Here is a 13,596-nt window from a genome sequence, read left to right on the forward strand (position 1 = left end):
AACAAGATGTTGTGAATACTCAATAAATGACTGGTGGATAAATTACCGTGATTAACCCGGGTGGGTACTGCCGTGTTCTAGTCCGAGGCACCATTATTACATGGCATAGCTAGAGCTCTAAGTCAGATACAGTTTTAACGGTATGAACTCATTTCACTGGTAATTTGTCAGAATAGAAAGGAAAAGGAGAGTATTTGATGCAGTTCAAGATGCTGACAAACCTGCACCCTAACGCTGTTCACCCTGTGTACGTTACTCTGTAACCCTCAGGGAACACTGCCAGGACACAGTGATCCCACCTAAGGCACTTTCTTAGTGTGATACAAGTTTTCTCTCTCTCTGTTTTATGTTTTGCCTGAAGAGTCTTTACATGCCTCCCATCTTGTAGAGTAAGAGGGGGCTTCCCTAACTACGTGATGGAAAGAATTGAGACAATCCCCATGTCACATATTTTTCAAGTGAGCACAATCTATGATTTGTGAATACCACATAGTGTAAAACTACAAAGGCTACACACGTTTTTAATAGGTACATGTAAATATCGGCTTACCTCTGAAATTGATTAAAATAGCAAGTAAATGGCTGGGAACCAATCTCATCTTTCCAGTACTGTTGCCAATTCATGACACTTTCCAAGTTCTTCTGATTTTCTCTCTTACAGGGAGGGATGTAGGAGCACTAACAAAACAGAACAACAAAGAGTAATGTATTATTCCACAGAACGTTGAAACACGGTCCATTGCTTCTAGAGAGATGACATTATGTGGCTGGATTTTAATACAAGCAAATTTGAATAACTAAACTAGAGTACATCCTCAATGTCACTGACAGGTTCCTGGAACTGCAACCAGTTTTACCACAGGCCAACCGATGTAAGCAAGAGTTAGGTTCCTAGGTCATCTCATCAACGTTTTAATGAAACAACATGGAACGAAATAACGTGTTTTGAGGACCTGCTGCATATTTCAAATTTCCAATTTGGCACCATTACAGAAAATATCCTGATAACAAAAATACAGCAAGAAATAACTTTCAGTTCTTACAGTATAAGGATATTTTATAAACAACTAGTTACAATCTAACAGCAAACTGAAAGCATACTCACTCTATCTGAGAGCCTGCCAATCAACAAAGGAGGAAAACACACACACAGAGTTAATTTATCTCCAATTTGTCTCTATGGACGTTACTATTTTCCTCTTCCCCCTTCAACCAACAAATCAAGTGTGTATTCTTCTCAGACACCGCTCTCAACAGATGACACTCCGGTTCCTTTTCTTGCATTTTCTTGGACAACAGAATCAGCAGAAGAGTTTCTCTCAAGAACATGCTCAGTGCGTTCCGCTAACCAGTGCCTTTCCCAGCCATGCCTCTGACAAAGGAGTTCTTCCTGAAGGGACTCTATTACTAAGCAATAGAGTTTCAGCAGAATTGGAAAATTACTCTTAACTTTAGATGTTAAAATTAGCCCTCGGCATTCTCATCCATTTTCTCCAATTCAGCCTTTTATAAAGATGATGATCACGATAAAGACAATGCTGGCTTACTGTCACCGGGTGCCTATAACATGCCGGACACTGTCACAGACGCTTAACAGGATTTAAGTCGTGTACTTTTACAACAACCCTATGCTGGTCTCCATTTTGCAGATGAGGACACTGAGGTTTCTGTCAACTCCACAACTGGAATCCGATTCTGGTCATTTGATCACAATGTACTCTCAGATGTTTTACCAAGGTATCTCATAGAAAGGAGCAGAAAAAAACATCTATTCACTTTATAGTATGATTTGAGTCATATTATTTTAGAACATATACTGTATCAATACTTTCCCATTATTTTCTGGTAAAATACAAACTTTTGAGCATTATGCACAGAGCTCATTATGGTCTGATCCTTGCCGGTCCTTGGCCTCAATGAAGCCTGGGATGCAGCCATGTAGAAGACCCACTCCCTGAATCTGCCACTTGCTGTCACAGCGACCTGTCTGGCACAGGCTGTTCTACTCCTTTTGATGCCTTTTTCCGGAGTCCCTTTCCTTCAAGACACAGTTGTGGTGTTGCCTGTTTGGGGAGCCTTCTCCTTCTTACTCCATAGTTAAGCCCCGCTCATTCGTGTGGCCATAGGTGTTACACTCACCCTCACCGCTGCTAGAATCAGAGTGTCATCCTTTCTCTTTTATGCCTCTCCAGTCTTCTGGCAAGTTGGGACAAGGGCTATACCTGTTTTTTTATTTTATCTTCATACTTCGAACCATGCCTGCTAACAGTGAAGTTTCAAAAATGCTGGTAGAGTAATTAATAATAACACATTTAAAACCCAGCAATTCTACTTCCGGGTATTTATTTAAAACAAAAACACTAATTGAAAAAATATAGGCACTCCTATGTTCATTGCAGCATTATTTACAATAGCCAAGGTATGGAAACAACTTAGGAATCCATTGATAGATGAATGGATAAAGAAGATGTGCTATACACACATATACACATATATACACAAACTGGAATACTATGCAGCAGTAAAAAATGAAATCTTGTCATTTGTGACAACATGGATGGATCTAGAGGGTACTATGCTGAGTGAAATAAGTAAGGCAGAGAAAGACAAATACTGTATGGTCTCACTTATATGTGGAATCTATAAAAACAAAACAAATGAACAAATAAAACAAAACAAAAACAAACTCATAGAAACAGAGACCAGAAGGAAGGGGGTAGTGGGAAGGGTAAAAGAAGGTAAAGGGAAATATAGTGAATAGCACTATGAGAAGTTTGCATGGTAATGAGTGATTATTAGAATTAGTGAGGTAATCACACTGTAAGGTATAAAAATGCCAAATTGTAAACAATAAAAATGCTATATTGTAAACCTGACTCTATTATAACTAACATATATACCAACTATACTCAAATAACACACTCAGATATATTTTTATTCAAGAATAAAGCGGTTTTCACAATGATTAAACTTTTTTAAAAAAACACATTTTAAACTTTAGTAAATGTGGTTATTTTCTCTTCTATAGAGCAAATTCATGTTATGCAAACAGTATTATTTTAATGATTGAATCACTGCATATTTATCTTCTGCATATATAGTTCCATTTCTATTAATAACAGTAATATAAAGCTAACAATTTCTGTGAAATTCTGAATTCTTTCAAAGCAGCAGTCGGGCTTAGAAACAACGGAAACCATGAGCTAGGGCTCTAGTCCCACTAGTTGTTAGGTGTTGGGCTTGAATAAATAACATCCTTTCTCTAGATTTCATTTTTTAAAAAATCAGTAACATCTCCAAAATAATTCTAGCTCTACAGTTCCACGATTCTCTTCTTGGAGGTATACCAAGAAAGTTCCCAGCAGAAGGCAGGACTACAGACACGACTGCAGTATTTGTCCCAGAAGAGACCCTGACCCTGGCACATGCTGGGCAGCCTGGCTGCGTCACGTTCCAGCCAGCAGAAAGGACAGCACCATAGGTCCTTTCTGCGGGTCTGGACTTTGCATTAAGGAAATGTTCACAAGGGGACTCAGATTTTTCTATTACTTATTTCCAATAAAGTGCAGACATTTCCTTTCCCTCTACTAAAACATTTCTATGTCATGGTAAATTAGCTTATAAGGCAAGAATAGGTGTCAACTGTGTGTGCTCTTAGGAAGGAGAGCTCAGTGGGCATACGCAACACAAGGCGTGATACTGAACAGTCTAGAGCGGAGGTTCTCAACCTGTGGGTCGCCGCCCCTTTCCCAGGGATCGCCTAAGACCATCGGAAAACACATACGCCCACATACAACAGGAGGAACTGGATTAGAGAGTCCAGCATTAGGAAGGTTGAGAACCACTGGTCTAGAGAATAACAACAGCCAAATGTAACTAAAGCAGATTTCTAAAATTTACAAGTTAACTCAGTTTGAATTCTTTAATATTTGGGGTAAAAGAAAGGCCTCTACCAAATGCCAATAACTCTATGACGTGACCGGAGAAGCACGCCTACATGCTTCTGAAAAGGTCAGACAAAAGCTTCCACTGAGTCTGAGGTATGTTCTGGTTTCACGTGGGATCGAAGGAATGTTTCTTGCCTTTGGGAAACTCTGAACTAGTGTGAATGGATTTTTGGAAGCAAAGTACTTTTTTCACTGGGGAAACGAACCTGAAATAAAAATCCAAGTCATCTTTTCATGAACTGCATTCTTTCCAAAGAGGATCATAGATTAAATCACGAGTTTATAATACTCTAGTTACTTTTAAAGCTCACATCGCCTTGAAAGGAAAATATTTTAAAGGCTACATTTTATGTTCTTAAAAATCATTATTGTTCATTCTCGTGGATCTTGGTTCTCCAGTTTGTTACCTTTAAAATTTCTGTGGAGCCAAATTCAGATTCTCCCTAGACTTCTCATTTCTACTTAAGTGGATCAGCGTAGACTTTTAAAAATTTTAAATAAGCTATAAATGAAATTTCAAAGCAGTGTTCTAGGAACCAAAATAATAAATTCAGTCACAGAAACGCCTTTCCTTTCTCGGTTGTTCAAGCCTGACGGGTTTCCAGACACAATAGCAGTTCCACCGTGACTCTCTGTCCTCTGAGAGAGGGACACAAAAAATGAGGTACATGATATCACCACATCCACCACCATCACTGTCATGATCCTGGCTAGCATTCATTGACTGTGTCAAGCATCTCATTAATCCAAATCTCATTTTATCCAAATGAGCAAATACTATAATGACCCTCATTTTACAGATGAGTAAACTGCGGGGCAGAGGGGTTTAAGAAAAATTTTCTGCCCGGCTGGTGTGGCTCAGTGGTTGAGCATCGACCCATGCACCAAGAGGTCACAGGTTTGATTCCAGATCAGGGCACATACCCAGGTTGTGGGCCCAATCCCCAGTGGGGGGCATGTAGGAGGTGGCCAGTCGATGTTCTCTCTCATCGATGTTTCTATCTCTCTCTCCCTCTCCCATCCTTTCTCTCTAAAAATCAATAAAGAAAATAAATTTAGAAAGAAAAATATCCTTAGGTAGCAACAGCAAATGTAAAGGCTGCAGAGTGTTCCTAACCACTGCACAACACTGCCTCCCACATCTCTATCTTTAGGGCTTCCCAGTTTTGTCTTTGGCATTCCCTGATTTGGAGGTCAGGGAGATAAGCCGATTTTTGCATCCGTCTCTTGGAGAATCAGTATAATGACTCGTTGGGAATGAGACCGGTGTCACCCTCCTGAGGACTAATGGGCTAACGCAGTCTCTTGCAGTCCTTTGTTGTCCTGGTACTTTCTCAGAGAAACGCAGAAACCTTTGCTTATTCCCTCCTGTCTCAGTTTGGCTCCAGGGTTGGTTTTCAGTGCTATGGATGTAATTTTACTGAGGTGAATTTATAAACACAATGTCTTTGGTCATGTAGGACAATGAGCATTCCTTTGGAGAAACTTCACACAGTTCTGACCTTTATGGTTTTTCATTTGCAAAGGCAGCATGTCCCAACTTCTAAAATCACTGTTGCTCTAGAGTCTGTGTCCTTTGCTGCCTAAACTTGCATGAAATCACTTTCTTTAAAATGTCAGGAGAAACCAATATCACCCCATAAATTTGATTTAAAAATAAAATAAAAAATTGTAAAAGCCAGGAGAAAAAGAGGCATGTGACAGATTTGTTTAATGCCTACCTTTTAGGGAAATAATTGACTTTTGCATTCACGAACAATGTTGATGGGATTGAGTGGGCTATTCTGAGTATATTATTGTAAAGCCTTCCAGTGAGTTTATTAAGGGAAGACACTATAATCACTTGATATAGAATATTTGATTACATACTTATTATTACTTATTTTCCATTATCTTATTTTAGGGTTTATCAAGATGTATACTAGCATGCTTTTTCAGCCAGCCACAATGGATTTACATTTTAATAGAACTCTTCTCAAGTGGGTTCTTTCCGTGAGTAGTGCCTTGAGGATTGCATTTCAATCATGTGGGCAGAGTAGGCAGCACTCACTTTCTTCCTTTACTGACTCATTTAAAAAACCACACAGCACAAAACACGTGATCCATTTAACCAAACATTAGGGACCGGGTTCTATGTCAGACATTATCTAAGATACAGAAATGGGGAAACCGGCTTTTTTCTCCAGTTTCTTTCCTGACTTATCTTGGGTAGGGAGGGTAGTATTGAAAGACGTAATATTAGAATGGGTTTAGCTGATGAAATAATTTCCAAAATAAACTTGGTTAGAAAATACATTCTTAAAACATTATCTACTGGAAAATAAGTCTGATTATATTTTAATCCAAAATCCCCCATTTTCTGAAATCCTTTAAGACATCTCTATGTCAGCTATGATTTGTAACTTTAATGACTTTTTGGTAATATAAACGTATAATCAGAAAAGCACTGTGGAATAAAAAGTGTAGTTCAGCCATTTATAAACTCCACAATGCTTCACATGCCTCAAGACTTCATTACTGCATGCATAAGCATGTACACACACACACACGCACACACACACACACACACACACACACGCACACCCCTTATGAATATAGATTAATTGATCTATGAAATTATACATAAGCTAAAAAGTTAAGTTCTAGGGCAAGTGATTCCAGAATGTATATCTGCATCAGAATGTAAAAAGCTAAATGTAAATAATCTTGTGGAAGAAGTTGAAGGTCAAATAAATGGCTCAGAAAATGTGAAAAGCAAGGCTACCTTAGAACAGAAGCTCAAATAAGCTCTTCTGAGCTGGGCAGGAGCAGAGTGGTGTTTGTCAGTATCCACAGTCTGTGAACTACTTGTCAAAAAGATCTACCTTCTGAGAGTCTGACTCAGTAGGACTAGGAATCTGCATTTTAATAGCTCTCCTCCCCTAGAATGACAGGTTTTAGAAATGATAATGTAGGCAACAAACCACTCTTGACTGCTGAGTACTGGACAGGAAACGAAGATGAGATATTGCTCACTCCTTACCCTTTCCTGCCTCCCTTCCCAGGAGCATGCAGTGAAGGAACAGAAACATATTCACAACGGGGCTTGTGATCACAGAAGAGGAAGTGAAGATTTGGCTTTGGAGTGTTGAGATTTTTGAGAGAAGACTTCACAGAAGAGATGACTCTGGATTTATGTCTTCGTGGAGTTTGCTACTCAATGAATGACCGGGTTGGGAAGGTAACAGTCCAAGAAGAAACGCAACGTGCAAAGAGTCTGTGTACAGATGTTCCAGAAAGAGTGAGTCATCTAAGGTGCTGGAGTATAGGGGCTTGGACTATGGTGATAGAAAATGCCCAAATTATCTGAACCACCACTCACAGAAGAATTGTTCTTCTTCCCTTAAATGCTTCTCTGAAAAGTTGCTCAGTCCCTCCTGTAGAGTATTCCACCCACCAGTGCTCCTTTAGTTATAATTTATCACGAGTTAATACTACATCCACATTTTTTTGTAAGTTAGTAATACTCACTTAGCTTCTGAATCTGAGCAGACTGCTAAGGTTGGTGATATTATTAAAGCTGAGAAAGTGGAATGACATTCCACTTTCAAGAGAAAACAGTTCATTCAGCTTTAAAGTTAGAAAATAAGATTACACTGTCTTGCCAAATGTCAAGATCAATTCTAAATAGACCAAGTCAGGCCAAAACCAGAAGTTTTTTAATCTGGAAGAAACTGAATAGTTATTATTTATAATAAGCATGACAGTACATGTAAAACTTTGCTCAATGGCTTATGATCATAATGCAAAATCCTTGAGGACATGGCCAGTCCTCTTACAACCACAAAGAACACTGAAATGAAATAAAACTTTGCTAAATGCTCATGCATGCATTCGGATATGCCTTGGTGATGACATTATTTGTGTATTGTACTGTGTACTGTAAGATACACAAACCCAATGTGTGGGTGCATGTGTGCATATTTAATGAAATATTACAACCATCATTTCTGCATGAAGGAGGCCAATAAACTCTGTCCATGATAAGTTCCCTAGAACCTTGATTGATAGATGGTGATGAAGAGAAACGGATGCTTCCTATTTGTGGCAGAACATATTTTCCAAAGATGGCTGCTCTAATATTATCCCATTTCACATGTGACATTGACACTCTTCTATTTAGAAATATGGGTTGATCTTCCCTTTTCTAGAACGTGGGTGAAACTGAGAAGCAGGAAATACAAAGTGCCCTAGCTTCCTTGGTGAAGCACAGGTGTGCCACAGGGTGGGACATTCAGGGGCCTGCCACCTCAGTGATGCTTCTGGGGGTCTAGCAGTGCAGGGAATTTCTGGATATTCCCTTCAAAGTGAAAGACAGATTGCTGTTCCTTAAAACTAAGAAAGAGGCACAATGCTTGGTGGGCCACTTCATGTTTTGGAAGGAACATACAGCAATGTTTGGGATTGCACTATGGGCCAGTGAGTGACCCGTGGCACCACCAGCTTTCAGAGGCAGTGGGAGCAGGAGAATCGCTCCAGCTGCTCCAGGCTCCTGAAAGCTCCCCGGATTCACCGCTGTGGCTCGGTGCCTCCAGTAGCACCCAAGGGGTCAGTGCCGTATGGGAGGACACACGACGTCCACAGAGAGCGCTGAGAGCATAAAGCAAACACATGCTTTCTTTGGCAAACACTACTGTCTATTTGAGAAACCACCGGTTTGTTACTGAGTGCCAGTGGGGTCTGAATGCCTGAACATGGGACATCAAGTCACCATATTATCCGCTGTCTACTGAGCTATGTGACCCAATAATCATAAGGATGGGTTTACAAGGATGAAGCAGGTCCTGCAAGCAAATAAGTCTCATAAGCAAATGGCTCACATTCCCGATGCACCTTCGCCTTCCCCAACTTGTCCTTCATGCAGCTGTCAATCTAGACCTGTTTTTCTCATACGAGGACATGCACAGGAGTACTCTGCAGTGTGCTAGGGGTTCCTGAAGCCTACGACCAATATTGGCCGATGAAAAAATTGAGCTCAGTGAACATAACTTTGAACAGAATTTCTGATTGTTTTTCTGGTAAGGAATGATGCAGTGAGATCTGTACTGATTTATGGGCACTGGCTAACAATAAATTGTATTTTGATTAAACTGAAGAGAATGTATTTCTGTTCTCAGAAACAGAACTCTAATAAATACGTAAGATCTAAATTGTACTTCCCATGCGCCCTTTCTCAGAAAGCTCCTTGAGGACGTACTCCACCAAAACAAAGGTATAAACCGAGAAAGAGAAAGACATGGGGTCAAGGAAACAGAGTACCCAAGAGAGCAGACCTAAGGTGCAACCAGTTCAGTTGGGGCAGTAGGAGGAAGGAATCCTGAAGGGGTGTCCCCAGGAAATTGTTTTAAAAGAGAAGAAAGTGGAACAACATGGTTACCTACTATGAATAAGCATATGAAAGACAGTGTACAAAGGAGTTTTTCAATTCTGTGGGAGAACTTTGGAGAAGAAAAAGTACATAGGAAAGTAAAACACGCAAAGGGGATGATTATTAGGTCAAGAAAAGGTATAGAAATTAATGATACTTTACATAGTTAAGAGAGGTTAAGCACTCAATAATCATTTAGCCAACATTTAGGACAGGCCCATATTTAAAGGAGGAAGGGAGGCCCTGGCCTGTTTGGCTCAAGAGTAGAGCGTCGGCCCACAGAACAATGAACCGCAGGTTCGATTCCGGTCAAGGGCACGTACCTCAGTTGCCATTCATCCCCGGCCCTGGTTGGGGTCGTGCAGGAGGCAGCTAGCTAGTCGATGTGTCTCTCTCACGTTGATGTTTCTCTTTCTCTCCCTCTCACTCTATCTGAAGATAAATGGAAAAATATCCTAGGGTGAGGTTTCAAAAAAATAAATAAATAAAAAATAAAGGATGAAGGGAGGACAAATGGGGTGGAATGGCATATTGTAAGAAAGCTAAATAAATCCTCATATTTCATCAAAGGCTGACAATAGTAGATCAGCAAGCCTACCATTTAGAAACATGGAGGTAAATACTAGAGAAAAAAAGTAAAAATAGTTGAAAACATTTGTCTAACGGTATCAAAAGGGGTTGGGACAGAGGAGTCCCAACAGTAGTTCTATTGAAAACTTTATAATTTTCCGATATGGTAATTAGTCTATTTTTTTAAACTCTTTATTAGATTGTTTTAGTTTGGAAGTTTATCGCCATATTATCCTGTGGTTTCAAACGTACTGGCATGGAATTGATCAAAGCATTCACTCGAAATTATTTTAACTATTTCCATTTATTTCCTCATTCTTATTTCTAAGTTTGTGTTTTTGAAGAGCATTTCTCTGGTAACCAAACTTGGTGAGGATTCATATCTGACCTTATCTTTCTGAAACAAACAAAACAAAACAAAACAAAAAACAATTCTTCACACCTTGAAAATGCTCAGCATATCTCCAGTGGGAATTTTGAAACTATGCGGTATTTTAATGCCTTAACTGAATATTGTTAATTTTTCCACCAAGCTGCTCTGCAAAATCAAATAAATATCAGTTAAAAAGCCCTAAAGGTCCAAGTGTTCAGCATTAACTGGAAAACGGACATTCAGACATTCAGCATCTCACATGGGCATGGACGATAAAGCTGGCTGAAGCACAGCTCAACGGCCCGGGAGGCAGAACCACTCAAATCTAAGCAGGGTGCACACCTACCACCTCACCGAGGGAAGTCCTCTGCCGCTGGCACCAGGAGAAAGCTCGAACCCAGCAGCAAGTTCCTTCACCACCGCAGCCCAGAACCTGGAGTAGCTCCTGCCACATGCAGATGCTCCATAAATATCTGTCAAATTAATGATTCTACAAGCATTTGTAATAATGCAATCTGTAGCAATTTATACAAGTAGGTATTTTCCCACCAGCTGTGAAGATTAAGGAATGGAGAGTTGGAGATATTGATATCAGAAATTATGCTGTTGCCTCATTATTACAAATAGAGTTTATGACAAAGTCCCTGACGTCTTTCCTTATCTGTGAAATGTTCCCTACTTGACGCCTCAGTAATTACAAATGCAAATGCTAAGGTTTATTTGTTCCACAAGTATTTATCAATAATGCCTTCTTGGAATGTTAAATATTATCTGTGAGGAAACTGAGGATCAAGAGGTTAAGTGATTGGCTTACAGGTGCACATCTAGATTCAGGTGTAAGCACCAGGCAGTATCTGGGTGCCTGCCCTGCCCGGACACTGTCAGAGAAGCCCAGGACGGTCCCCGAAAGGGGGCTGCAGAAGCAGCTTGTCCATTCCCTCAGGATTGTAGCGACATAAACTGTGGGTGAGATGGGGGTGCAAGGACAACACACTGGCTCTCTCAAGCAGACAGCTTCATCTTCACTACACAGATCCTCCAGGCTGTATTACTTAGTCTTTTCCCATGTATTTCACAGAGCACCTATTTTAAAGTAATATTTCTGGGTTTTCTCTCATTAGAAAAGTAAGCCATCTTTGTTGGAGAAGAAAACTAACAGCATGGAGGCTCCTCAAATAATTTAGAATAGAGTTACCATATGACCCAGCAACCCCTCTTCTGGGTATCTACCCCCAAAATTTGAGAACATGTATTCGCAGAGATATGTGCACTCCTATGTTCACTGCAGCATTATTCCTGGTGGCCAAGACATGGAAACCAAAGTGTCCTTCGATGGAGGACTGAATAAAGGAGATGGGGCTCATGCATACAATGGAATACCCACTTCTGAGCCATAAGAAAAGATTAAATGCTGCCATCTGTGACAACATGGATTGTTCTTGAGGATATCATGCTAAGCAAAATAAGTCAGACAGAAAAAGTTAAGAACCATGATTTCATTCATATGTGGGATATAAAACTGAAAGCAACAAATGAACAAACAAGAAAAACAAACAAATAAAAACTCATAGACACAGACAACAAACAGTATTGTGGTTATTATAGGGAAGGGGGGAGGTGAGAGGCAGCAAAGGGTAAAGGGGGTCAAATATATGGTGATGGAAGAAGATTTGACTTTGAGTGGTGGGCACACAATGCAATACACAGATATTGTATCACAGAATTACACTTGAAACCTATAGAATCTTAACCATTATCATCCCAATAAAGTTAATTTAAAAACTACTGGTGTGTATATGTATATATAATAAATACATAAACACAAACACATTTTACGTTTTCAAATATGGAATCATACTGTTTTGTAACCTACTTTTTTGTCAATAACATACCAAAAACATCCTTTTTGTCAAAAAATATTTATCTATAGTATAATTTATCATAAATGCAGTTTTTCATCATAAATGTATGTCTATGTCAATTCCTTCAACCAGTACCATTTTATTGGACATTAGGTTGTTTCAGATGTTCTTCCATTTTTCTTTTTAATCCTCACTCGAGGGTATTTTTTTTTTTCATTTACCTTTAGATAGAGTAGAAGGGGGTGGGAGATAGAAACATCGATGTGAGAGAGACACAGCGATTGGTTGCCTCCCGCACGACTCCGATCAGCACCAGGAATGATCCACAACCAAGGTACTGCTCTTGCCGCACTCAAACCCGCGGCTCTTTGGTCTGTGGGTGACGCTCTAACCACTGGGAAAAACTGGCCAGGGCTGTTTTTCAATTTTTTTTTTTTATCCTCACCCAAGGACATTTTACCATTTTTTGTTCAGATAGTGTGGGAAGGAGAGAGAGAGAAACATCGACGTGAAAGGGACACATTGAGTGGTTGCCACCCGCACTACCCAACCAGGGCCGGGGACAAACTGCAACCGAGATACGTGCCCTTAGCGGGAACCGAACCCGGGTCTCTCTGGACCGCAGGCCGACACTCCAACCACTGAGCCAAACCGGCCAGGGCTGTTTTTCAATTTTTAATGGTGCTGCGAGTAAATACATTAATAGCTACATCTTTCAACAATTCCATCATTTTTTCCTTATGATGTATTGCCCAAAATAGTTTTACTGTGTCAAAGAGTACGCATATTGTACCAGGATGAATAATGTCCTCCCCCAAATTCATTTCTACTCAGAACCTCAGAATGTGACCTTACTTGAAAACAGGGTCTTTGCAAATGTGATTAGCTAGGATGAGGTCACAGAAGATTTGGGTGGACCCTAAATCCAATGACTGCTGTCTTTGTAAGAGAAAGGAGTGGGAGAGACAAAGACACACAGCTGGAGGATGGCCATGTGAAGAGGAAGCAGATATTGGAGTGAGGCAGCTCCGAACCCAGGAATGCCGCGGGCTGCACACAACCTCCGTTAGCTAGAAGGAGGCAAGAATTTTTTCCCTAGAGCCTTCAGGAGAAGAATGGCTCCTCTGACACACTGATTTTAGACTTCTATCTTTCACAAGCATAAAAGAACAATTTCTGTTGCTTTAAGCCACCCAGTTCATGGTACTTGGTTATAGTAGTCCTAGGAAAATAATATATGTATTTTCAGGATTTGGGTATATATTTCCAGGGGCTCTCTGACAATACACTCCCACCAGCAATGCGCAAAACTGTCCACGACCTCATCATGTTCTTACTAATGTAATAATTGTAAACTTGACAGACAGGAAGAATGTGTATCTCGCTCTGGCCGGTTTGGCTCAGCGGTTAGAGCGTCGGCCTGCGGTCCGGAGAGAC

The 13,596-nt window shown here is 40.2% G+C and overlaps 1 protein-coding gene across 1 annotated transcript in view; it reads right to left on the minus strand.

Moving 5' to 3' along the window:
• Positions 1-13,596, minus strand: part of KCNMB4 (potassium calcium-activated channel subfamily M regulatory beta subunit 4) — a 67,196-nt gene that overhangs the window by 31,046 nt on the left and 22,554 nt on the right. The window contains exon 2 of the mRNA XM_036252564.1: positions 551-678. Within this exon, the coding sequence (XP_036108457.1) occupies positions 551-678 (128 nt within the window). The remainder of the gene's footprint in view (positions 1-550; positions 679-13,596) is intronic.

This window comes from Molossus molossus, unplaced genomic scaffold (genome assembly GCF_014108415.1).
Source record: "Molossus molossus isolate mMolMol1 unplaced genomic scaffold, mMolMol1.p scaffold_m16_p_10, whole genome shotgun sequence".
NCBI lineage: Eukaryota > Metazoa > Chordata > Mammalia > Chiroptera > Molossidae > Molossus > Molossus molossus.